The sequence below is a fragment of the Pan paniscus genome, chromosome 5 (genome assembly GCF_029289425.2).
Source record: "Pan paniscus chromosome 5, NHGRI_mPanPan1-v2.0_pri, whole genome shotgun sequence".
Taxonomy (NCBI): domain Eukaryota; kingdom Metazoa; phylum Chordata; class Mammalia; order Primates; family Hominidae; genus Pan; species Pan paniscus.
In genome coordinates, this window is record NC_073254.2 from 44,693,821 (window position 1) to 44,718,331 (window position 24,511).

At 45.0% G+C, this 24,511-nt stretch overlaps 1 protein-coding gene and 1 long non-coding RNA gene across 10 annotated transcripts in view; one reads left to right on the forward strand and one right to left on the reverse strand.

Annotated features, from left to right (window-relative positions):
* Positions 1-17,359, forward strand: part of LOC106634861 (uncharacterized) — a 42,028-nt gene extending 24,669 nt beyond the window's left edge. For all 3 annotated transcript variants that reach the window (XR_010112260.1, XR_004671916.3, XR_001338209.4), the window contains 4 exons: positions 4,780-4,936; positions 7,212-7,336; positions 11,264-11,385; positions 14,117-17,359. This is a non-coding gene — a long non-coding RNA (uncharacterized LOC106634861). The remainder of the gene's footprint in view (positions 1-4,779; positions 4,937-7,211; positions 7,337-11,263; positions 11,386-14,116) is intronic.
* Positions 1-24,511, reverse strand: part of TRIM31 (tripartite motif containing 31) — a 27,019-nt gene continuing 2,508 nt past the window's right edge. The window contains exons 2-10 of one of the 7 annotated variants that reach the window (XM_055113318.2): positions 11,935-12,434; positions 11,194-11,289; positions 9,985-10,215; positions 8,567-8,589; positions 7,602-7,717; positions 4,717-4,791; positions 3,654-3,719; positions 3,024-3,341; positions 1-1,953 (exon numbers count right to left, since the gene is read on the reverse strand). In XM_055113318.2, coding sequence (XP_054969293.1) covers positions 1,817-1,953; positions 3,024-3,341; positions 3,654-3,719; positions 4,717-4,791; positions 7,602-7,717; positions 8,567-8,589; positions 9,985-10,215; positions 11,194-11,289; positions 11,935-12,434 — 1,562 coding nt within the window. In that variant the 3' untranslated portion in view covers positions 1-1,816. Of the gene's footprint in view, positions 1,954-2,442; positions 3,342-3,653; positions 3,720-4,716; positions 4,792-7,601; positions 7,718-8,566; positions 8,590-9,984; positions 10,216-11,193; positions 11,290-11,934; positions 12,435-24,511 lie in introns of those variants that run through there. The other 6 variants (XM_055113325.2, XM_055113324.2, XM_055113320.2 and 3 more) reach the window with 6 other exon arrangements.

Consider the following 24,511-nt stretch of genomic DNA (forward strand, 5'->3'; position numbering starts at 1 on the left):
AATTTAGTAAATATTTATTAATCAAGTACCCCATTCTAGGGTCCGTGCTAAGTGTCTGGGGTTGGTAGAGTCAGGAAGTATAAAATCAACTTAAGACATTTGGGAAAGATCTCCCTTTGTAGTAAGGAAGTTGAATCTGTACACAATGAAAGGAAACAAGGTAAAAGGCGCGAAGTCCATGACCATGACGAGGGCTGTGAGAACTGTAAATAGGGAATTTGGGCAGTCCCGGCTGATTCTGAATAAAAGTTCGGAGGGGCGTTACTTTCGGGTCTCGGCCTGTGTGTCCCCAACCCTTTGTTGTCCCCTCCGCAGGAAGGTGAAGGCTGTTTATGTAATCGGCGGCGCCTCGCGGGCGACTGGGGGAACTGGATGGGGGAGCCTGGCCAGGGCTGACTGAGCGCCCCTGGAATCCGCGCTCCGGGCGTTGGCTCACTCCCGCCCCGACACCTGGGCCCGCCCTCCCGCTGCGCAGCCACGCGCCGGGCAGCAGCGTGGTCTGGCGGGCGACTCCCCACGCCTCCTGCAACACCGCCCTCTCCCTACCGGAGCGAGGCGGCAGGAAAAGCCTAGAGACGCCTGGTCCCATCCGCCTACCCAGTCCCCAGCCGGCCTGAAGGGAGGAAGAGGAAGGAACCCATAATCATCCCAAACTGGCGCAAATGGTGGGTTTTACTGTCCAGAGGTCATTTCGTCTCTGCGTTTCCAACCTCCTCGCCCTTTTACTTTTTTTGGGCTCATTCAGGAAACTGGAGCAGTCCTTCTCTGGGTTTAACTTCAGTCCCTCACACGGCAACACTAGGAATGATCAAGACTTCTGTTGCGGGTAGTGGTGATGTGGGTTTGAGAGGAGGATGCATCTGGTCGTGGGATTAATGTTGGTTTCTGAGTATTATGAAGAACTAGAAAAGTTTTGCGTATGTCGGTTTTCAGGATGGGGTTCAGATGGGTCAAAGCCCTGTGCAGGGCCACGGGGGCTGCAGGAGGTAAAATGCAGGAGGAGACAGGCGGACAAGCTGGGGTCAGTGGTCCACTCCCCTGTGTCTGTCTTAACCGAGATGCAGCTGGATGCTTGCACGTGGCAGCTTTTTCAACCACCTGTTGATAGACGTTCGTTTCCAGTCTTATCCTGTTACCAACTGTGCTGCAATGAACAGCCTTGTGTATAGCCTTTTAGTGTATTTGAGCCTTTCTTTTCGACCCAGGCATATTGTAAGGAGAGAGGAACTGAGATAGAAGGAATATTTAAAGCAGGGTCAGAGAAATCAGGACTGGATCAGGAGGAAGCCCGAAGGGTGTAACCTTCCCATAGGGCTGCTGGAAGCCTAGCTTCAACCCTTCCAGCTGCAGCACATCCCAAAGTGGGGCGAGAAGCGAGTGAGGAGATGCAGAGGAAGGCAAAGAACAACTCTAGCGACCCAGGGTGATCCGGGTGCCGGAAAACAGAAGCTGGAAAAAGGAGATCTGCCCCGGAAAGGAGGCATGGAAAGTGTAGATGTGGGTCCTCGAGGTGGCGTCGTAGAAGACTACCTCTCCGCCCTAGTAATCCACGCGGACGCCCACTTTGTTCGGACAGACCGGGAGATCCTCCCGGGAACCGCTCTCGATGAGCGCCTGGCACTGGGAGCCGGTGCTGTGCAGCTCCACGAAGCCGGTCAAGGGCTCCACCTCGAGGAAGCCCCGCCTGGGAACCAGCTCCAAGGCCAAGCCCGGCACGCAGGCCCCGCCCCCGGGCCCTTGGAGCTCCGCCCCCGGGCCCTTGGAGCTCCGCCTCCCAGGCGCCGCGGCCGGAGCAAAGGCCCAGCGAGCCCAGCACTCAGCAGAACCTGTAGAAGCGTCGGGGGTTGCCCCGCTTCTGCGAACCGTCCTGGGATGCGAGGTTCAGCGTCACTATCTCATCCTGGGAAAGGATGAGATCCGGGTGGGCCGAGGCTGCGTCCAGTGTCACAGGGGCTGTGTGAAGATGAGGAGAAAGAGGTGGCCAACCCCGGGTCAAGTTGTCCAAACCCCCTACCTTCCTCTGATACCCCCGTCCCACCACCCGCCCCGCTCGATGCCGCCAGAGAGGCTTTCTCTTCCCAGTCACAGCCTTTGTGGTCCCCAGAGAAGTCTTAGGCCCGGCCCCGCCTCCTCCTCCTCAAAGTTAATCCCTAAATTTCACAATGTGTTGTTCTGTGGGCGCAGAGAGAAGTTCTTCATTGGTGGTGGTGGTGAGATCATTTCAACACCCGAAGATGAGACCATCTCTTCCTTGTCCATTTCCCGCGGCCCCTAATTCCCATGTCTAAGACAAGAATTGAGTCTAGTATAAGAGGTGTCAAGGCTCAGACTTTCTGAGGGCCAGTAATTTTCTAAAGTGGAGTTCCTCAAACACAGGGATGAGTGAAGTGTTGGAATACAAAAGGAGGAATAGTCATCCCCCGCCACACACACACACTTTTACTAGGATTCCACGTTCAGTCACAGTTTATTAAAGTTAGAAGTGTCTCCATCCACCCCCTACAGAGGCTTGCGTGGTGGTTCCAGTCTGCTAAATATTTCAGAATGGGGACCTCATTCTATCTACTGATTTATCAAATCTCATTAATTAATTTCCCTTGCTGATATGAGGGGTTGGGAGAGAAGGGGGACGTGGGAATGTAAAGAAGAGCGAGAGTGGTCGGGCTCATGGGGTTTGATGGACTGTGACCCAGGCTGGCGTTGCTCGTCTCTGGATTTCACTCCTGGCTGAACTGGTGCCTTCGGTAAACAGCTGCTTAAAGAGTGCGGGGACTGCTGCAGGGACTTCCTTTTTCCACTAGGCGGCACCACAGCCAAAGTGATAAGAGGTCAAGCGTGGGGCGGGTGGCTGGAGATTGTCTTTTCCCCTCCTTTTGCTCAAGAACTCGTCCATTCCTTCGCCAACTCTCTTTACCACCACCCCCGCCCCCATCTCCACTCTCAGTAGCCCGAGCCCTCCCATTCTCCACTCCTTCGACCCAATTCCACTAAGTCAAGAACCGTGGTCGGTCTCAGCCACTCACTCAGCGCCACTCTATGCTCCGAAGTCCGTGTAGCACCACCGCTCCTCGTGTTCTCTGAGCTGGCTTGGCTTGAAGGAACCTCACGAAACCAAGCCCGGATCGCTGTCAGCCACTCACTCAGTGCCGCATGGAGCTCCTCGGACAGCGCAGCGTCGAATGTCTTCGTATCCTGAGAGCTGGCTCCTTGACCAGAAATCTCATCATAAGAGGCCAGGAGACATACTGGAAAAGTGACTTTCCCAGCAGACGAGGCCCGAAACAGGGAGTGGGATGGGGCTAAAGAGTGGTGATTTGGTGGCCCCGATGTAGTTCTGCCGCCTTTGCGGGAGAAGGAAAGGAGAAAAGAGGTCAGCGGGAGCACCTCGGCAGCAATCCTCCATTGCCAGACAGCACAGCTGAGCTCTACATACAGCAGGAGGGATGGAGGTGAAACTCAAGAAAGTACACCTGAACAAGTCGGAGCGCCCTCTGTTTCCTGGCAGAGGTGTAATTTGGGGAGGAACTGAGGAAATGGAATAAATGAATTCATTCATTTATTCATTTATTCCATTTAGTGGAATTGGGTGGATACAGCATTTTGACCACCTGTAGACTTAGAGGTCCCTTAGTATTCAGAGACAGGACTCTTACCTGCAGAAGATGACCTGGGCTCTGAGGTTTTGTTCATTTTATGATTATTTTTCTGTAACAAGCCCCCTAAAAATTGGGGAGAGAAAACCAATTTGGTCTTGATAACCAGAAGCTGCAAATTAAAAACAAAAACAAGCACCCTGCCATCATCAATCAGAACAGTCAATGGTTCTCAGTGGGACCCATTCCCCACCCAGGGGGAAGTGTGGAAACCTTTCAGGTTGTCTCAGTGACAGCAAGAGTGTGGTTCTCTACTGGCTTATAGGGCTTTCTGGGGCCTGGGATACTAAGCATTTAACAGGGCAAAAGTCATGGAGCATAACAAAGATGGCCTTTCTAAACACCAGTAGCTCCTTTTGTGGAGAAATGCTGGTGGAATAGGATCCCTAAATCCTGCTCTCTGGCTTTGGAATGCATTCTGTAGTTTCTGGCTTTGGAGAAAGGAGTTCTGATTCTCTCTCTTTCACTTAATAATCATATGACCTGGGTAACTTACCTCCCCTCCCGGAAGCTACATGGACCTCACTGTAAGTTGCAGATAATAACACCTATCTTGGAGGATAGTTGTGGGGTTTTGAAATATTAGATGCGGACATAGTGGTCCTTTAAGAAATGGTACTTCTGTTATTATCTTAGGTGGCAGAACCATATCTAATGACTTTAGCACAGGCTGTTATTACAGTGGGTCTCCATCCCCTGAGCTGTACTGACCTCACACCCAGAGGAGTTTGCCTCGAAACCTGGTGCCCTGTAGGGGCAGCAAATACTACAGAGGTGGAGCTGCCTCCTTCTTGTCCCACTTTTTCCTCCCTGTCTCTAGGAGTGAAGAAATACATTTGTAATTTTCTATTACTTCTGAATACTTCAAAGTTTGGGATTAGTGACTGTTTTGTGAGTTACCTGAGTTTAAAATAATAAAACAACCATATGCCTGTTCTCTCAATTGGCTGAGGAATGGGCATTCACTTATATCTGGCCTTCATGTAATCATAGAGACACAATTCTTCCCCTTTTCTCACTTTCCCCAAATGGCAGAAGCAACCAACCATCATTTCTCACTTACAGCTCTTCATGTCATTTTTATTCATGCTTTTGAAGAATCTGTTTTCATCTTTTTTCCTATCAGCCTGGAGTTGGTCTGGGGAATAAAGAATGGGATGAAATGGTGAGAGTCCAGAGGGGTTGAGCAAAGAACTCACTATCACACAGCAAGGCACTAATTTGAAATGCCTGGGAGAAGTAGAAGCTGCATTTGTCTCTCATATTCTTATTGGACCAGGAAGGTATGCAACCCTTGAGAGATGCCCTTTCTGCTTTCCTGTGGTGGCTGCCTAGCCCAGCACTGTCCAGTATGAATGATGAATGTAATCTGAGTCACAAATGTGAGCCACTTATATATTTTTAAATTTTCTAGTAGTCACATTTAAAAAGTAGAAAGAAACTAGTAAAATTAACTTTAATTATATATTTTATTTAACTCAATATTCTCAAAATGTTATTTCAACATGTATTATAAAAATTATTGCTATCTTTTACAGTCTCTTTTTACACTCAATCTTGTGAAATTAATGATTCTTCACATATAGCATGTTTAAATTTGGACTAGCTACATTTCAAGTGCCTGTCGGCACATGTGGCTAGCAGCTACTAAATTGGACAGTGCAGAGCTAGCCCCTTTCTCACTGCCTGACAAAGGTAGGTGCTCAGGACAAAGAGTGCCTTGAGGCTTCACCCTTTAGCTTCAGAAGGCCTCCTGTAGGGCTAACCACCCAGGAGCCAGGTGGGGTAAGGGGGGGCCCCACTCTCCTAAAGCCTGGATGGCAGTCCTGCCCTCTTTCCCATGAAAGAGGGCTTGAGAGGGGGAACGAAGACAGAGCTCCTGCAAGGGGAGGCCGAGTGCCTTCATCTCCCAGTTCACCCCTGCCAGAAGAGACCCCTTTTGCAGGTAGAGGATGAGCCCAGAAGTTGGGGACAATGGCCCATTCCTGGCCTAGATTTCCTGTAGGGGTGCTGGACTGAGTGGAGAACTATAGGGTGGAGCCCCTAGATGGGGAGCTACTTCTGGCCCCAGCACCCTTCCCCCAGTGTCCTGCAGCCCCAAGACAGCACAAGACAGCCTGGGGCTAGGTAGTGGGACAAGCGTGGGCAGCTTCCCTGAGAGCCACCAGCCCAGTCATGGGGACTGCTCAGGGGAGACGCGGGGGCCCTCTTAGGAGGGGTCTGCAAACCTAGAGCATAGGAAACACTGCCTGGGAGCACTTCACCTACAAGGGCCTTTAGCGGCTTCAGGGCCCAGCCACACCCTTCTCCATGTACGTGTTCCAGACCCAGTCACCCCGAGCAGGGAGAACCAACCCTCATGATAAGAACTGTGGAGATTGGACCTGTGGTATAAGTAGACTCCCTACCACCTCCTGTATTTCCTAGGCTTTAATAGGGCCAGGTGGCCATTGTGCCTTCTTCTTTGGGGTAAAAATAAAATAAAAATAAGAGAGAGAAAAAAAAAGAAGGAAATAGGGCCAGGTGGTAGTTGGGGGACTGTGTGTGTGTGAGTTTGTGTATGTGAAAGAGGGAAAGAAAAGGGGGATACAGAGTAGAGCACACCAGTCTCCCCAACTCCAAACCTGATGAAGTGGAAAGGGCTGGGCTCCTTTATTGAAATTCCAAACTAGAACCAAACTATTCTTGACCTGAAGAGCCTATAAAGGTGCTGGATCGGGCTGGACGTGGTGGCTCACGCCTGTAATCCCAGCACTGTGGGAGGCTGAGGTGGGTGGATCACAAGTCAGCAGTTCGAGACCAGCTTGACCAACACGGTGAAACCCCATCTCTACTAAAAATACAAAAAACTAGCTGGGCGTGGTGGTGTGCGCCTGTAACACCAGCGACTTGGGAAGCTGAGGCAGGAGAATCGCTTGAAACCAGAAGGCGGAGGTTGCAGTGAGCCGAGATTGCGCCACTGCACTCTATCCTGGGCAATAAGAGCAAAACTCCGTCAAAAATAAATAAATAAATAAACAAATAAAGTTGCTAGATCGGCTGAGATCATGCCCAGTGGGATGGGAGGAGCTAGACAAAGCAGAGCAGTTAGTGGACAAAAGAAAAGCTCAGACAACAAAATTAAGAATAGAACAAAACATGCTTTCCTGTTTATGTCTGCCGAGTGGAGATTCCCGGCTGAATGGGTGGAGATCTTGGGGCATTGCCCTGGTCCTCCTTTTCCGTAGTCCCAAGGGGAAGTGTTTGTGTATGGGGGGCTGGGGGTTGGGGTGGGGGAGGTGGGTGTGGAACTCCAGGTGATAATTTCAGAAGATTCCATCTAGCCGTCTTTATGCCCACCTTAGACCAACACAGTCTTCACATTAAGGGGAGTCCTTACAAATACTAACCCTTCTTCCTAGTTGCAAACACAGACAGGTTTATGAAAAATATCTGGCCGAACATCTAAAACCCAAGTCATCCACTACTGTTCTGCTGATTTCTGTTTCCCTGTAAGGCTGGAAGAGGTTTCTCCCCAGAATGTCACTGATTTTGAATTTATTTTCTCTTCTTCTGTAGGCAGGAGGAGACACCAGTGTGCACCAGAGAAGGAGAAGTCAGAGATGACAGTCCCTGCCTGAGGCCATCTCTGGTCCACCAGACAACTCATCACCAACTTCCCAACAGCCACTGCTCTAGGCCAGGTGTCCACATGGGGAATAGGTCCAGGCCCTCTATGGCTCTCGCAGGAGTCAGGGAGGCAGATAAATAACATATCACGAAGACAGAATGTAAGAAATGCCTGGGAGGAGGCATACTGATGCGTGGAAAGTACTCAGCCAGAAGCCTGGCACTAGAAGGGCCCAGGGATTGTTGGCATGTATGAGTCACAGTTCCATTTCAGTGGAGTGAGCAGGGAGAGAATCTCCTGGAAGTAGGTGAATAGAGAAAATACAGCCTCTTCCGTACCTTTGAATTTTTTCAGGCTCCCTGTGATGGAGTCATGTCTTGATTTTGCTTCACTGAGTTTTTTCTCCAGTTCCAGGGGAACAGGGGTTGGGTTGAGAAACTGAAACTCTTCACTTCTAGGAAGATGTGGTTGAGCTGATTGGTGAGATCAGGGGATGAGGTGTGGGAGAAGGAGGATCTGAGACATGGGGTTGAGAAATGAGGGGATGAAGACCTGGGGGTAGAACTGAGAGCGGTGGCTCACACCTGTAATCCCAGCACTTTGGGAGGCTGAGGCGGGTGGATCACCTGAGGTCAGGAGTTCGAGACTAGCCTGGCCAACATGGTGAAACCCGGTCTCTACTAAAAATATGAAAATTAGCCAGGCTTGGTGGCAAGCGCCTGTAGTCTCAGCTACTTGGGAGGCTGAGGCAGGAGAATCACTTGAACCTGGGAGACAAAGGTTGCAGTGAGCTGAGATTGCACCACTGCACTCCAGCCTGAGCAACAAGAACAAAGCTCCATCTCACACACAAAAAAAAAAAGAAGACCTGGCGGTTAAGGGATAGTGAGCTGGGAGTCAGAAAGTCAGGGCTAGGGATATGGGGCAGGAGTGAGGTAGGGCATAGGGAGATATGGAAATGAAGATGGGAGATGGAGACAGAGAGGAGGGAAAAAAACAGGGTCAGGGAGACAGAGTAGGGGACCCAGGAGCTATTCAGTTGAGCAAGGGGGCATTCAGGAAATAGTAGAATCTGTGCTGAAGAAGGAGGAAGCCTGAGAAAACAGCTGGTTTCTTTAACAACCAACCACATGCTAATATGGTTGGCATAGGCATTCCCCGGCTGCAGCCTAAATGTATGAATGCAAAGTTAGAGGTGGGTGGGTATTTCTGAGAGAGGAATGTTGACTGCATTTGGATATACGCTGAGAATTGTATGTGGATGAATCAGTAGGCAAAATACATTTGGGGTGGCCCATCATACCTGCACAAGACGACTTTGATATCCTAGAAGAGAAAGAGAAATAGCACAGCCTCAGCACTTGGCTGATTCCCAGGAGCCAAGGAGGAGATACAGAGCCTGCTGGGTGTGGGGCAGAGCAGGAGGAGTAAGAACCCCTCCAAGTCTCTCTTACCCCATCCTCCTCCCCTCTCCCCACCACGAAGGGCTTCTCCAAGAAGCACTGCTCTGCCAGTAAGCAGAAAAGTGTTTTGACCTCAAGAAGAACTGAGTGAAGAAGAGAAGAGTGAGATTTAGAAGATGAATTTGGCTCTGAGACTGAACAAGGGAGCCCTGCTAGCCAGGGCAGGAGAAAGGCTAGAATGGCTTTGCATGATCTTTCTTAAAATAAATAAATAGGTTTTTGAACCTGTGGGAGAATAGATGACTTGAGGAGGAATCATCTCAGCTTGTTTTAAGCACCAGCTAGACCTGCACTGTCCAATATGGTGGCCACCAACCACATGTGGCGACTGAACATTGGAAATTGTGGCTAGTGTGACAAAGAACTGAATTTTTAATTTGATTTTTACTAATTCAAATTTAAATTAAAAATAGAGGCCAGGCATGGTGGTTCACGCCTGTAATCCCAGCACTTTGGGAGGCTGAGGTGGGCAGATCACTTGAGGTCAGGAGTTCGAGACCAGCCTGGCCAACATGGTAAAACCCCATGTCTGCTAAGAATACAAAAATTAGCTGGGCGTGGTGGTGGGGACCTGTAATCCCAGCTACTCGGGACTTGGGCCTAGGAGGCGGAAGTTGTAATGAGCCAAAATCGCGCCACTGTACTCCAGCCTGGGCAACAGAGCAAGATTCCATCTCAAAAAATAAAATAAAATAAATAGAAGAAGGGTAAAGTACTTTTTCCATTAAACACAACTTTATTGATTTGGTAAGACTATATTTTACTTTAACAATTGACAATTTAGCATCTGAATTGAGATGTGCCAAAGTGAAAAATATACACACAATTTCAAAGACTCAGTGTAAAAAAACAAAAAAAAAAACCACCAAAAACCCAGAATGTGAAATATCTCATTAATACTTTTAAAATATTCATTACAGGCTGAAAGGATAATATTTCAGATATATTGAGTTAAAATATTTTATTAAAATTAATTTCACTTTTATCATTTTAATGTGACTAGAAAAATTTGTAATTCCATATGTGGCTGAAACTACATTTCTAAATCATACATGTGGCCAGAATTATATTTATGAATTACATATGTGGCTCACATTTTCATTCTAATACTTGCGGCTCACATATTGCTATTGGACAGCACTGGGCTAGAGGTAGGATGGTTGGGGCAATCTCAGGTATTCTGCCAGTGGTCCATGCTCTGACCTGAGACTAGGGATGGGCTGCTACCTCTCTGCAATTCTGCCCCCAAGGGACTCACCTCCAGCAGCTGCCTGGGTGGCATGTTCTGCTTGGTCTTCAGGGAATCAATGAGCTTCTTGAGATTGTTCAACTGTGGCTCAGTGGAGGCAACATAGTGTTTCCCTGCTTCCGTTCCCTCATGACCCAGCCAGTAAATCCGTGATAGCAGGAAATTCTTCTCCTCCTCTAGGACTTGATGCAGGAGTTCAAATTCTGTGAGGATCCTTTGCTTCTCATGTTCTACCTGGTCCTAAGAAACAGGGACAGGCAGAGGGTGAGAGGATGGCCTCGAAGGTCCTTCTAGCCCACTTTATTCAGCCATTAATTTTATTAAGTTTATGTGGAATTCCCAAGCAGAGCAATGTGCCAGGGCAGACCTGGAAGAAAGGAAAGGAGAGGAGAACAAACTTCTAAAAGCACCTACTACGTGCTCAGCTTTAAGCGAAATTATTAATTTATGGTTTACCACTTGCCTCAAAGAACTGTCTAATACAATTCCAGAAGGCTTTTCAGTTTATAATCTTTCATATAGATTTTATTCCTTTCACGCACACAGGAAAATAGGTAAGTGGGGTCACAATGTCTTCATTTTCCTTCTGTCTTTTTTTTTTTTTTTTTTTTTTTTTTTTTTGAGACAGGCTCTCACTCTGTCACTCAGGCTGGAGTGCAGTGCACGATCACGGCTCACAGCAGCCTCATCCTCCCAGGCTCAAACAATACTTTCACCTCCCAGCCTCTCTAGTAGCTGGGACTACAGGCGTGTGCTACCACGCCCGCCTAGTTTTCTTTCTTTTTTTTTTAATCAAGAGGAGAGTCTCGCTATGTTGCCCAGGCTGGTCTCAAACTCCTGGGCTCAAGCGATCCTCAGCCTCCCAGAGTGCTGTGATTACTGGCGTGAGCCACCGCGCCCTGCCAATGTCTTCATTTTCTAATTGGGGAATCCGTTGAGGGCGCAGCTCGGCCTTAAAAACCTGTACTTGCGATTCTAAGACCAGCGCGGGTTTTCCGTGCCCCACCTTGTCTGCCGGTGGAGACTGAGCAGTCAGCCCGCTGTAATAGCGAGGCCGACGCGGGAGGTGATGCCGCCTGGCGGGTCAGGTGCTGAGGCGCAGAGGACAGGATATGGCTCACTGGATCTTTTTCTGAGGGGTCAGTGTAATAGGGGATTCCAGGAGCTTTGGCAGAGATGTTTCTGCTTCCAGAGATCGTGGGATGGAGTTTTTCTTACCGTGAAGACATCGACCCTGTGTACACCTTGTGCCTTCACTTGTACTGTCTCCTTCTCCTTTTGCTGCAAGACTTGGATCTGCTCTTGAATCTGCCCCTGCGGAAAGAGGGCCGTTTGGACAGGCTGTGCCTGGAGATTTCTGGCCTCATAAAATCCTCCTGGTCTCTTAGGAGAGCTGGTGACACTCTCCAGGTGAGTCCTTGTGTAATTATTAAGGACTCGCCTTTCTCAAGCTGGCGGGGAAAGGGGTTGCTGAGAAGGGAGAAATCTGGAGCCTAAGTGACCTAAATGACCAGAACATAGTTATTTATGACTAACTAGGACTATGGATGGTGCTTTGGAATTATCAAAGAACTACAAACTTCCCTTCATCTGTCCTACCAACAACTTTAAGAGAGTTGTTTTGTTTTTGCCATTTGAAAGGTGAGGTACCTGAGGCTCAGAGAGGTAAAGTGATTCCTTGCAGGTTGTACAGTAAACTCACAAGACTGGGCTTGAGCCCAAACCTTCTGAGTCAAATTTTCACATCCTTTCCATTCTCCATTGCACCTTGATTTAGAGAGTCAGCAGTTCCCCAGACTCAGCTCTTTGAACCCACTGTGCCTGACTGCGAGCTGCCCACTCAAGCCCTAGGGGTGGGGGCAATGGGGTGCAAACCCTCAGTGGGAAGGTAGCAGTTTCCAGGGCCTCATTGAACTCCTGGGCTGATGGGGGAACAGGGAAGAAACCTCAAATGCCTACCTGATAATTCTGGGCAGCTTCTTCGATCAAGCTGACATTATGGGATTTGTGGTCCTTGGATTCACGACACACAAAACAGAGGAACTTCCCATCATCCTCGCAGAAATAATGGAACATCTCCTGGTGCCTCGGGCATGTAGCCTCTTTCCTTTTGGACTGCACCTCAGAGGCTTGTAGAGCTTGGATTTTCTCCACCAGATTCCGCAACAGCGAGTTGAACCTGATTGCGTTCTTCCTTACGGAAGTTTTGCAGAGGGGACATTTGAAAAATCCACATGATGTTTCCCCAATCTGAGTGATGCATTTGAGGCAGAAATTGTGCCCACAGTCGATGGTGACAGGTTTCTGCAGAATGTCCAGGCAGATGGGGCAGATCACTTCCTCTTGCAGTTTGTTCACAAACTGCCCACTGGCCATGACAGAACAACGGGGCTGTTTCAAGACTGTAGGAAGCTGTGCCAAGTCTGTAGGAGCCCCGGAGTCCACTGTGGATACTGTTTCTAGGAAGGGAGAAGGGAGTCAGAGAAAGTGGAGGTCAGAGATTCTGCCAATTAGTTAGAAGAGCAGAGAGAGAGGAAAAGAAGAGGGAGAAAAAAATAAAGAAATGATAGAAAAGCATAAAATTTCCGATCTAGAAAATATTATAAAGAGAGGAAAACAGATGGGCAGTCCTACCTTGCTACCTCTTGAGAAAAAATGGATACTCTGAATGTGTAATAGGCTGCTTATAAAGTGAAATAAGTTGTCCTGAACTTTGGACTAAAGGTATGTTTGTATGGTGGTTGACTAAGATCAGAATGACCGGGGCACCAAACACCACTTATGGGGGATTTCCCAATCAGCTCTGAGTAGGGAGTGGAGGGGTGGGTGGTGATGCCTACTGAAAGGTCACAGCCAGTTCACTGCAATGCTTTGGGCATCTTGTATGCAAAGTTCAAGCCTTGGTAGAGCATCTGGAAAGTAGGGGAAGGGCAATTCTCTACCTCAGGTGCTTTGGCTCCTCACAGAATTTTGTGAAAATGTGGAGGTTATCATCACCTACCTTGGGGAATTTCCAGTCACAGGGTCAACCAACCACTCCCTAGCTCAGTAGGATAGGCAAGGAACTTCCTTTCTAAAAAGTTGTTCTTTCTTTTTGCACTTTGCTCTTGCCCCTGGTGATCTTCTGCCTCCCCACAACACCTGTAGTAGTCTGTCCTCTGTTGATTTTTTCTCTGTATGTCTCCAGTATGCTGGTGTCTCCGTGCCCATTCTTTGCTTTGCCAATTCTGTCTATATGTGCTTCTTCTTCCTTCTTGGTGCTTCTCTGATCCCTGACTTGCCTTCTATGGCTTTTGTTATGACTAGGAATATATCAACCAGTGTTACATACATTCCCTTCTGTACATTCATGTCCTAACCTTCCCTCCTTGCCTCTTGTCTTAAGGGAAAGGGTGCTTCCTCCCTACCCCTTCTCTTGGTACAGCTTCCACCCTCACCTCCTCACTCTCCATTATCAGCCGTCTGTCCCCAGCAAGAAGTACACCATTAATTTTTGTCTGATCTTAATCTTAGGTCAAACAGGGCTTGTGGATGATTATTATAATAATAGCCAGAGTGATCATACACTCTGCTTTGCCTGGAACCATCCTGGGTTTCACTTTGTCCTTGTGTAATTATTAATAGCACCTCCTTTCACTTTCAGAAATGTCCAGTTTGGACTATAAATTATGTGGCTCCCCTTATAGCAACTGCTGTAAACCAAAGACTTTCAGAAATGTTATACCTCCAGACCTTTCTTTTTGTTTGTTTTAGGGTTAAATTAAAACAGTCTAACATCTGTAAATTGTTTTACTTATACTCCTAAACTGCTGGCCCCTAGAAGCAGAATTTAACTTTTGACAGGTTTTGTTTGACTGGCATGATGATTTAGAAAATAATGATAAGGTAGATGCCTTTAGAGAGGGTGGCTATGTTCCCCACCGCTCTGCTACCTCACGTCTCCTTGGCCCTTGAAGGCGTTTGACATTATGACTCTGATTTATAGATTTATTTTGCTTATATTACCTCATTTAAGTCTCACCTGTAAGAAATTATCTTTATCCTTTCTCAAAAAAGGAACTCAGTATTCTTCAGAATCACTTGGAAAACTTGTTAAAATTCAGATTTGCTGAACTCCAGTAGAGACTTTCTCTTTCAACAGGTCCTTGGTGGAGTCTGATGATTGACATCTTAAGCAAATTCTCCGGAGAAGTCGATGCTCCTGATGGAGGCTCACACATTGATAACCCCTGGTTTAGAGACACTACTAATTGTTCCAGCTCATCCAGCTAATAAATGACAGATCTCAGACTTAATTCCAGGTTTCCTATTCCACATTAAGTCTTCTTTATTCTTTCTTGTTTCAGCATTAATGAAAACAAATAGTAATCTTTAAAAATGATAAACAAATATTTTAAAAGAACATTGGTATTTCAATGAAGCTGGGCAACCCAGCAGAGAGAATGAAAATACTCATATGAACACCAGTGGAGAGTTTCAAACAACTGTCACCAAACAGGTACTGATGGCTTCATGAGGAAGGAAATTTAGACATAAAAAATGAGAATCTACAGTGTTTCAAAGGTGCTTTACTCTCTCAGAATTATTATTGTTATCCTGGGTCATCCATCCACTGGACTGAATGGAGATATATATATATATATATACATATATTTTTTTCTTTCTTCTTTTTTTTTTTTTTGAGACAGAGTTTCACTATTATTGCCCAGACTGGAGTGCAATGGCGTGATCTCGGTTCACTACAACCTCTGAATCCCCGGTTCAAGCGATTCTCCTGCCTCAGCCTCCCAAGTAGCTGGGATTACAGGCACCTGCCACCACATCCAGCTAATTTTTTGTATTTTTAATAGAGACGGGGTTTCACCATGTTGGCCGGGCTGGTCTTGAACTCCTGACCTCAGATGACCCACCTGCCTCAGCCTCCCAAAGTGCTGGGATTACAGGTGTGAGCCACTGTGCCCAGCCCTTGAATGGATATCTTAAACTCTTAGTAGGCTCAGTAGTCTGAAACCAAATGCCTCCAGTTTGCAAGGGCTAGGGTCTTGAGATAGTTGGTATTGTGTTAGTTCCAAAGGACTTCCAAGCCAATTCTGAGGCATAGAGTTTATAAAAATTAGCCATAGAACAGGAAATGATGCAGAGCCTCATGCACATGAGACAGCTGTCACACACAAGAAAGCAGACACAGAGCCACGCAGCAGTGAGTGCACAGATCTGGAGGGGACCTGCCAAGACTAATGGGATGAGACACCTTATCAGAGGCCAGTGAAGGCTAGAGGCAGCTCAGTTGTCAGACTAGACAGCCCCACAATGTTACATAAGCCTCCCTGCATCGCGATTCCAGCTACAGAAGCTTCCCCTGCCTCAGGATTCACATTTCCGGGCCTATGTGAATTGGTAGAATGTCTATGGAGGAAAATAATGTGATATGTTCAAAACTACACATGCTCATTCCCTTTATCCCAGAAATTCCACCTCCGGGAATTTAGTCTACGGATATACTCACACATATACATTTATTTTGGACTTTGTGGTAATGTTTGCATTAGCAAAATATTAGAAAACAACCTAAATGTACATCAGTATGGAAATGTTTAAATAAATTATAGCCCAGCTTTATAACAGAATAGAAATAAAAAAGAATCAGGGAGTTCCTTATTTACATATGGAAAATATGGCCAAGATATGTTGTTATGTGAAGAAAGGAAAAAACAAATAATGCAGAAAAATGTATGTACTATGCTACCATTTGGGTAGAAAAAAATATACTTATTTTCTTGAATATCCAAATAAGTTCTTTCTGGAAGGATAAGAATCTAATAACTAACAATGATTGTCTCTAAGGAGAGGGACTGACTAGCCAGGGAACAGGGGTGGAAGAGAGGCTTTTCTTTGTATGACATATTACATTTTGTGAATTTTTAATTGTATAAATACATTAAGTTTTTTTCTTTTTTAGTACTTTTTACATTATGTTTTACAACATTAAATAGTAAATCAAAAAATGGACAGAGAATGAAATGGACATTTGCAGAGCAATAAAACCAATTAACCAATAAATACTTGAAAACAGTAATCTTGAAAATGCACGCTCAACTCATTGGCTCATGCCTGTAATTCCAGCACTTTGTGAGGCCAAGGCAGGCAGATTTCTTGAGCATAGGAGTTCAAGAGCAGCCTGGACAACATGGTGAAACCCTGTCTCTACAAAAAATACAAAAGTTAGCTGGGCATGGTGGCACGCACCTATAGTCCCAGCTTCTTGGAAGGCTGATGCAGGAGGATTGCATGAACCTGCGAGATCGAGGCTGCAGTGAGCCGTGATCATGCCACTGCACTTTAGCCGCCCTACTGCACTCCAGCTTGGGTAACAGAGCAAGACGTTTCCTTAAAAAAAAAAAAAAGAAAGAAAGAAAGAAAGAAAGAAAAAGAAAAAAGAAAATGCCAATTAAAATAAAAGAAGATATCATTTTATATCTTAAGTTTAAGTCTGGAATATCAAATATAGCCAAGGACATGGAGAAATAGGTACTCCTATACCCTACTGGTGAGAGTATAAATTACAATAATTTAAAAATATTTAGTAGAATTTAAACGGTGTACTTTCATTTCAAGGTTCTGTAACGATAATGATGATGATGAAAATACTACTACCAGTAAATAAAAGCTAACATTTCTTGAATGCTTACCATGTGCCAGGCACAGTCCCAAGCATTTTGCGTATTAACTCATTTATATAGAGAAGTATTATTATTCCCATTTTGAGGACAAGTCAACCGAGATCAAGAGAGATTAAGTAATTTGTCCCAAAGGTCATTCAGTAAGTAAATAGTGGAATGGGGACTTGAACCCAGGTAGCCTCTAGAGCCTTCTTACACCCTGTATGATTCTGCCCCTCTAGAGAAAACCTTGCACATGTGCACTCAGAGATGCATGTAACAGTATTAATATTGGCTGGGCGCGGTGGCTCACGCCTGTAATCCCAGCACTTTGGGAGGCTGAGGCGGGCGGATCACGAGGTCAGGAGATCAAGACCATCCTGGCTAACCCGGTGAAACCCTGTCTCCACTAAAAATACAAAAAATTAGCCAGGCGTAGTGGCCGGCGCCTGTAGTCCCAGCTACTCGGGAGGCTGAGGCAGGAGAATGGCGGGAACCTGGGAGGCGGAGCTTGCAGTGAGCCGAGATCGCGCCACTGCCCTCCAGCCTGGGCGACAGGGTGAGACTCCGTCTCAAAAAAATAAATAAATAAATAAATAAATCCTATATCAGGATTTTTCAATGATAGCACTGTTGACATTTTAGGCTGGATAATTCTTTGGTGTGTGGTGGCCCTGTGCACTGTAGGATGTTTACCAGCATCCCTGGCCTCTACCACTAGATTCCAGTAGCACTCCTATCCCCTAGTTGTGACAAACAAAAATGTCTCCAAGCATGAGCAAATGTCCCTGGGGGACAAAACCTCTGATGGAAAACCAGTGCTCTGTATGTAGTCATATGGCTAGGTCTCAAAACAGTAATGAGTATGTGGTGATTTATATACACTTAGAAACACACAACACTTCATATAGTTTGCAGTTTCCATATATGTGATAGAAGTTTAAACACAAGGCCTGAAAGGATACATACTAAATTTATGGCAGTGTTTGCTTCTGGGAGGAGAGAGAGAAAGAGAGAGAGAGGAATGGAACTAAGAAGAGAACTAAATGGACAGGGGGAATCTCAAATTTTTTTGAGATTAAAATTTAAAAAATGAAATCTGTAATATTTAATTTTTAAAAATCTGAGGCAAACATAGCAAAATGTTTGTATTTGTTAATTCTAGGTTGTGGTTATAAGGTGCTTGTTATATGATTTTCTATTATTTTCTATATTAAGTTTTTCCAAAGTAAAATATTTTAGTTAAAATAGGAAAACTGTGGAAAATGAACAATGGATAGAAATAAAAATAGAAATTCAAAGGAATTCTAAAATAAATTCTAAAATTAAGAAAAAGTTCAACTCCTTCCCTACTACTCAGGAAAATACAAATAATGCGATACAAATACAAAAATGAGATAAACTTTGTACTCATCAAATTGGCAAAATTTTTCAAAAATGTCCAGAGCTGATGAGGATGTGGAAAAATGGGACTCTTCATATGTGGCTGGTTTCAGTGTGAATAGGCACTATCTTTTTCAAAAGCCTCAAGGCAAATGACTTAAAATGCATTTGAACGGTGACTAGAAAGAATATTATAAGAAAAGTAAAATGAACACAGGATTTCAAAAGGATTTTTAGGCTTCAAGGTAAGTCAGGGACGGTGGGGTCGAAATGAAGTCAAGGGACAGCTTACACAGAGATACCCTATAACCAGTCTCCCAACAAGAGAGCTAGATTTTATTTAGTTAAAAATAGAAATTAGAAACAGGAGGTAGTAAAAACAGAGTTTTCTTTCTTTCTTTCTTTCTTTCTTTCTTTCTTTCTTTCCTCCTTCCTTCCGTTCTCTTTCTTTCTTTCTTTCTTTCTTTCTTTCTTTCTTTCTTTCTTTCTTTTTCTTTCTTTCTTTCTCTTTTCTTTTCTTTTCGAGACAGAGTTTTGCTTTGGTTGCCCAGGCTGGAGTGCAATGGTGCGATCTCAGCTCACTGTAACCTCCGCCTCCCAGGTTCAAGCGATTCTCCTGCCTCAGCCTCCCAAGTAGCTGGGATTACAGGGCTGTGCCACCATGCCTGGCTAATTTTTGTATTTTTAGTAGAGACAGGGTTTCACCATGTTGATCAAGCTGGTGTTGAACTCCTGACCTCCAGTGATCAGCCCGCCTCGGCCTCCCAAAGTGCTGGGATTACAGGCATGAGTCACAGCACTTAGCCATAAAAAAAGTTCTGTTTAAAATACCAGAATGATTAAAATGTTTGCTTTCTGTTTGCCTGTATATCATCCCATTAAAAATGAGTTTAAAGTTTTCTATAGAGATTATATACATGCAAACAGAAAGAAAAAAAAATAGGAGGGCCATCAAAATAAATGGAGCAACAAAGGTCAGTTTATATATAGCAGTCAATATAACACTGGGCCGAATTGCTCAACCAAAGGATCAGTCATGAGATTAAAAACCCCAACAAAATGTAAAGCTCCCTTTCTTCCTTAGAGAAACCCATTAAAACATAGAAGCATAAATCCAGAGATAGTTTAAGGGCTGCTGCGCCTGTGCAAATGGGAGAGCCTCATGGTGGTCTCACTCCTCTCCCTCTGCCAGGAGAAACTGCAGTCTCCTAACACCGCGACTCCAACTTAGGAGCAAGGGCAGGGGGAAGAAGCTGAAAAGGCCTGGCCTTCACTTGACTCAGTTATCTAGATTATTTAAATTATTGGATTGGCCGGTGGAATGGTTAATTTTATATGTCAACTTGGCTAGGCCGCGCTACCCAGTTATCTGCTATGGTTATGCTGCTTCTACAATAAATGACATCAGAGAAAAGTGGTTGAGAGAAAAGTGGCAAGAAGAAATAAAAATATGCTTGGGTTTGAGGATCTAAATGCCCCTATCAGAACACATTAGATTATGTAATATTCTCGTACCACAGAAGTACCATGTCCAGAGCCTAACACAGAGCTCTTGGTAACTCACTCTGGGAACCGCATTTTAATAAAGGTAACCGCAAACTGGACTGCCTTGAGAGGAGGTCACTTGGATGGCAAGCAGTTTTGAAATCTCATTTCAGGAGGCATGAGGAGGATCCCTGAGAGACTCAGGAGTACAGAGTGCTGCCTTCCAGATGCGGGGAGGTTTGTGGTGGATGTCTGTCTCTCCCATGGTCTCAACACTTCTATGCAGATTTCCGCGGGCTGAGTTGTGTCCCTCTCACCCACTGCTCCAAACTTGTATGATGAAGCCCTAACTCCAAGAACCTCAAAATGTGACTATATTTGGAAATAGGGCCTTTGAAAGTTGATTAAATTGTTGACAAAGAGTCAAACTCTATAAAATATTCAAAGAGATGTATTTTGAGCCAAATATGGGTGGCCATGGCCCATGACACAGCCCTCAGGAGATCCTGAGAACATGTGCCTGAGGTGGTTAGGGCACAGCCTGGTTTCATACATACATTTTTGGGAGACATGATACTTCAATCAAGTACATTTAAGATGTACATTGGTTAGGTTCAGAAAGGCAGGATGACTCAAAGTAGGGGGCTTCCAGGTTATAAGTAGATTTAAACATTTTCTGGTTGACAGTTGGTTGAGTTTATCTGAAGACCTGGGATCAATGGAAAGGAAATGTCTGGGTTGAGATAAAGAACTGTGGAGAGAAAAGTTCCTTTTTTTTTTTTTTTTTTTTGAGACAAGGTCTCACTCTGTCACCCAGACTGCAGTGCAATGGCATGATCTCGACTCACTGCAACCTCTGCCTCCCAGGTTCCAGCCATTCTCCTGCCTCAGCCTCCCAGGTAGCTGGCATTAAGGCATGCACCACCTCGCCTGGCTAATTTTTTGTATTTTTAGTAGAGATGGGATTTCTCCATGTTGGTCAGGCTGGTCTTGAACTCCCGACCTCAGGTGATCTGTCTGCCTCGGCCTCCCAAAGTGCTGGGATTACAGGCGTGAGCCACCGCACCCGGCACAAAGTTCTTAATGTGCAGAGGAAGCCTTCAGGTAGCAGGCTTCAGAGAGAATAGATTATAAATGTTTTTTATTAGACTCAAAAAGGGTGCCAGACTCTTGATTATCTCCTGGACCTGAAAAAAAGGGAAAAGGGGATTCCCTACATTCTATAGAATCTACATTCTATAGAATGTAGATTTTTCCCCCACAAGAGACAACTTTGCAGGGCAATTTCAAGATATGGCAAGGAAATACATTTGGGGTTAAAATATTTTGATTTCTTTCCTTATTTGTTATGTAATGTTATGCCAGAGCCAGTTTGGAAAGTAGGCCACATTAGGGTTAAATAAAACCCTTCTGATGAGACTTTACAGTTTGTAGGGCATGACTCCCCAGGCCCCTTAGGTAGAAATTTGGGCAAGAGAAGGAAAAAGGTCAGAGTTTAGTCCTCAGAGGTAAAATAAGCCCATCAGAGCGGACCTTTGTCTAATCTGACTGGCGTCTTCATAAGAAGAGGAGATTTGGACACACAGAAGAGCACCAGGGATGCTCCACAGAAGGAAAGACCTTGTGAGGACTCACTGAGTAGATGGCCATCTGTAAGCCAAGGAGAGTGGCCTCACAAGCAACAACCTTGATCTTGGACTTTCAGCCTCCAGAACTTTGAGAAAATAAATTGCTGTTGCTAGAGCCACCCAGCCTGTGGTATTTTGTTACGGAGGTCCTGGCAAAAGAATACACAGATGAACTCCCATATCACCGCAGAGCCCACCTTCCATCCCCGCAACCCCAGATCTGAGTTTCCAGCTCTTCGCAAGGGATCTCCCAACCCTTACACCTCCTACTGGATGGAGCACTGCTCATCTCCTCTTCCCTCTATTGCAAACTTCAGTGCAGGCACTCCACAATCCTGCAGCTGCAATGTGAGCCAGTTTAGCCCCTCTGGACTGTGTGTGGGCAATATATACCAAAATTATTTTAAAATGCACCTAAGACCGTTTGGCCCAGTAGTTTCATGTCTAAAAATTTTCCCTAAGTGAAGCCATCCTCACAGGGTTAACAATAATTCTGGACAGAAATATAATTATAATTAAGCCTTAATCAGACTGCACTTTGACTCACTTCCTTGAAACCAAAAGTCATGTAACACTAGACACTGACCAGTCATATCCCCATTGTTGCTCTAGGTAGGATTTCTGACATAAGAATCAGCCAAGGCAGGAGGATTGCTTGAAGCCAGGAGTTCGAGACCAGCCTGGGCAACAAAGCAAGATCCCATCTCTAAAAAAAAAAATTATTAATTAAAAAAAATTTTTTTAAAGAATTGCTTAAGCAGATCCTGAATTTTAGCAGAACAGCTGATGACAACTAGTTTAAGACCTCCACAAAGGAACTGTTTTCTCAACTTGATAATACAGCTTCTTCATCTCCTTGTCCCATGACTTCACCCTGCACTCTTCAGCCAATCACTTAGGCCAACTCCAAAATCTTTAAAATCTCTAGCTCCAAATTATTTGGGGAGATGGATTTGAAGTTCCCTTCCATGTCCTCATTTGGCAGCCCTACGATTAAACCTCTTTCTCTGCTGCAACCAGGTTTCAGCTTACTGACTTTCTGTGCCTGTTGGGCAATAAATCTATTATGGTTACATAAGGAAGTAATCAAAAGCATATATAGTCAGCGAAAAGAAACCAGAAGGATAACTTATTTGTTCATTACAATGGATACTTATTACTATGTGTCAGGCATAATTCTAGGCACTTTTATTACAGTGAATAAAGTAGACAGAAGCCCCACCCACTGAGAGCCAGGCAGTAAATCAGCTAACCAAATGAATCATACATTAGGAGGAAATTTTTTTTTTCACATTAAGGTTCTAAGGAGGAAATAAATATTATGGAGGAAAAAATAAAGCAGAAAGGGGGTATGAAGAGCAGTTGATATGGCTCCAGTTTTCAATAGAGCTGTCAAAATAGGCTTGAGAAGGTGAAAACTGGCATCAACTTGCAGGCAGTTAACAGTAAGGTGCCAATAGTTGTTATTGCTGGTTGGTTAAATTATGGGTAATTATATTCTTTTATACTTTTCTGTGCTTTCCAAATGCAGCACAATTAACATATTTGCTTTTACAATTAAAAAAATCCCACAATAAATGTTACTTAAAAAAAAAAACTGACACCTTCAATTGTTCCCCATTTTCTACAGAATAAAGTCCAACTTGTCCTCCATTGGCCTCTTCCCTTTCATCTAAACTTATCTTTCATTCCTTAACTGTCTTTTCCAGTTGGCCTGATACCCTGTGACCCAGATTTGCCAAACAGGGTTGTCAGATTTAGCAAATAAAAGTACAGGACACCCAGTTAAATATGAACGTCAGATAAACAATGAATAATGCAATATTTGAGACATACTAAAAAAACTACTTGTTGTACATCTGAAATTCAAGTTTAACTGAGCATCGTATGTTTTTCCTGACAATGTGACAAGTGTTCTTCCTTCCCCTGTGCTGGAATAATCTCTTTTCCATCTTTCCAAATTTTTCCAGCTAATCAGAGGGTGGGGAGGAGGGATGGATGTGGGTGGGAATGAGAGATAAGCCTGCCTATCAACTCCTGTATTTAATATAAGATATTCCTGGGGGCCAGGTGTGGTGGCTCATGCCTGTAATCCCAGCACTTTGGGAGGCCAAGGTGGGTGGATCACCTGAGGTCAGGGGTTCAAGACCAGCCTGGCCAACATGGTGAAATCTTGTCTCTACTAAAATACAAAAATTAGCTGGATGTGGTGGCGCATGCCTGTAGTCCCAGTTACTCGGGAAGCTCAGGCAGGGGAATCACTTGAACCCGGGAGGCAGAGGTTGCAGTGAGCCGAGATTGCACCACTGCACTCCAGCCTGGTGACAGAGTGAGACTCCTCACCAAAAAGAAAAACAAAACAAAACAAAAAAAAGATATTCCTGGGGAGTAGTTGGGTGGTGGAGGGCGGGGGAACAAGGATGGGGTATTGTAAAAACATCGTAAAAGGGCTCCTTTTTTGATCTTGAATTATGACTTTCCTATAGATAAAAATTGCACCTTTAATCGGAGAACAATGGCCCAGGTGTCAGGTATAGGTGAAAGTCCAAAGTTCTCTTCAGAAAAGAAACTCTATTTTAGTTATACAGAACATTTATTCAAATCTTCCACTATTTAATTTATGTAAAATATCCTAGTCAATGTTTTTAACCCGAGTGTTTTTAAACATTTCTTTTTAAAAAATAAAAAACTTTTAAAATATTGAACCATTTACGGGGGCTTTAAAAACAGACAGCTTTTGTTCCAAATGAGGATGCCTCTCCTTCCATTTGTCTGACCTACCCTTTGCCCCCATGGTCCCCTACTCCATTTATTAGCTCCACAGAGACCTGACAGAACCTTAAAGTTGATCCCTGAGTCAGACTGGGCCTGTCTCAAGGTCAGCTCACATCTGAAATCAAGCCTCTGCTGAGTCTGTGGAGTAAAAGGCTGATACTCCCTTCTCTCCTGCAAGACAGCAGTGTGCTCTGGCCCAGAGTGGGCACAGAACTGCTGGGCCCAGGCTGTCAGAAACTTCTGGGCTGGCATCCAGCTGCTCCAATGCACAAAGCCAGCTAACGCAGGCCAACCATGCCAGTGAGTCCACATTACAGAAGGACGGGAAGCAGTGGGATGCGGTACCCAGGGGTAGCAGTCTAATCCCTCCCAAAGCCAAATTCTAGAAAAATTTTCCAAATTTAAAAAATGGAAAATGGAAAAAATTTTTAATTTAATTTTCCAAATTTAAAAAATGGTAAAACTCTTACCCATGACCATAGTTTTTCATCTTGACATCCTCAGCACTTACCATGGTACCTGGCACAAAACAGCTAATTTTTCAGTTGCCATACTGAACAGCCATTTTATACAGGCTGTCTATATTCCAATGACAACAATCTTTAG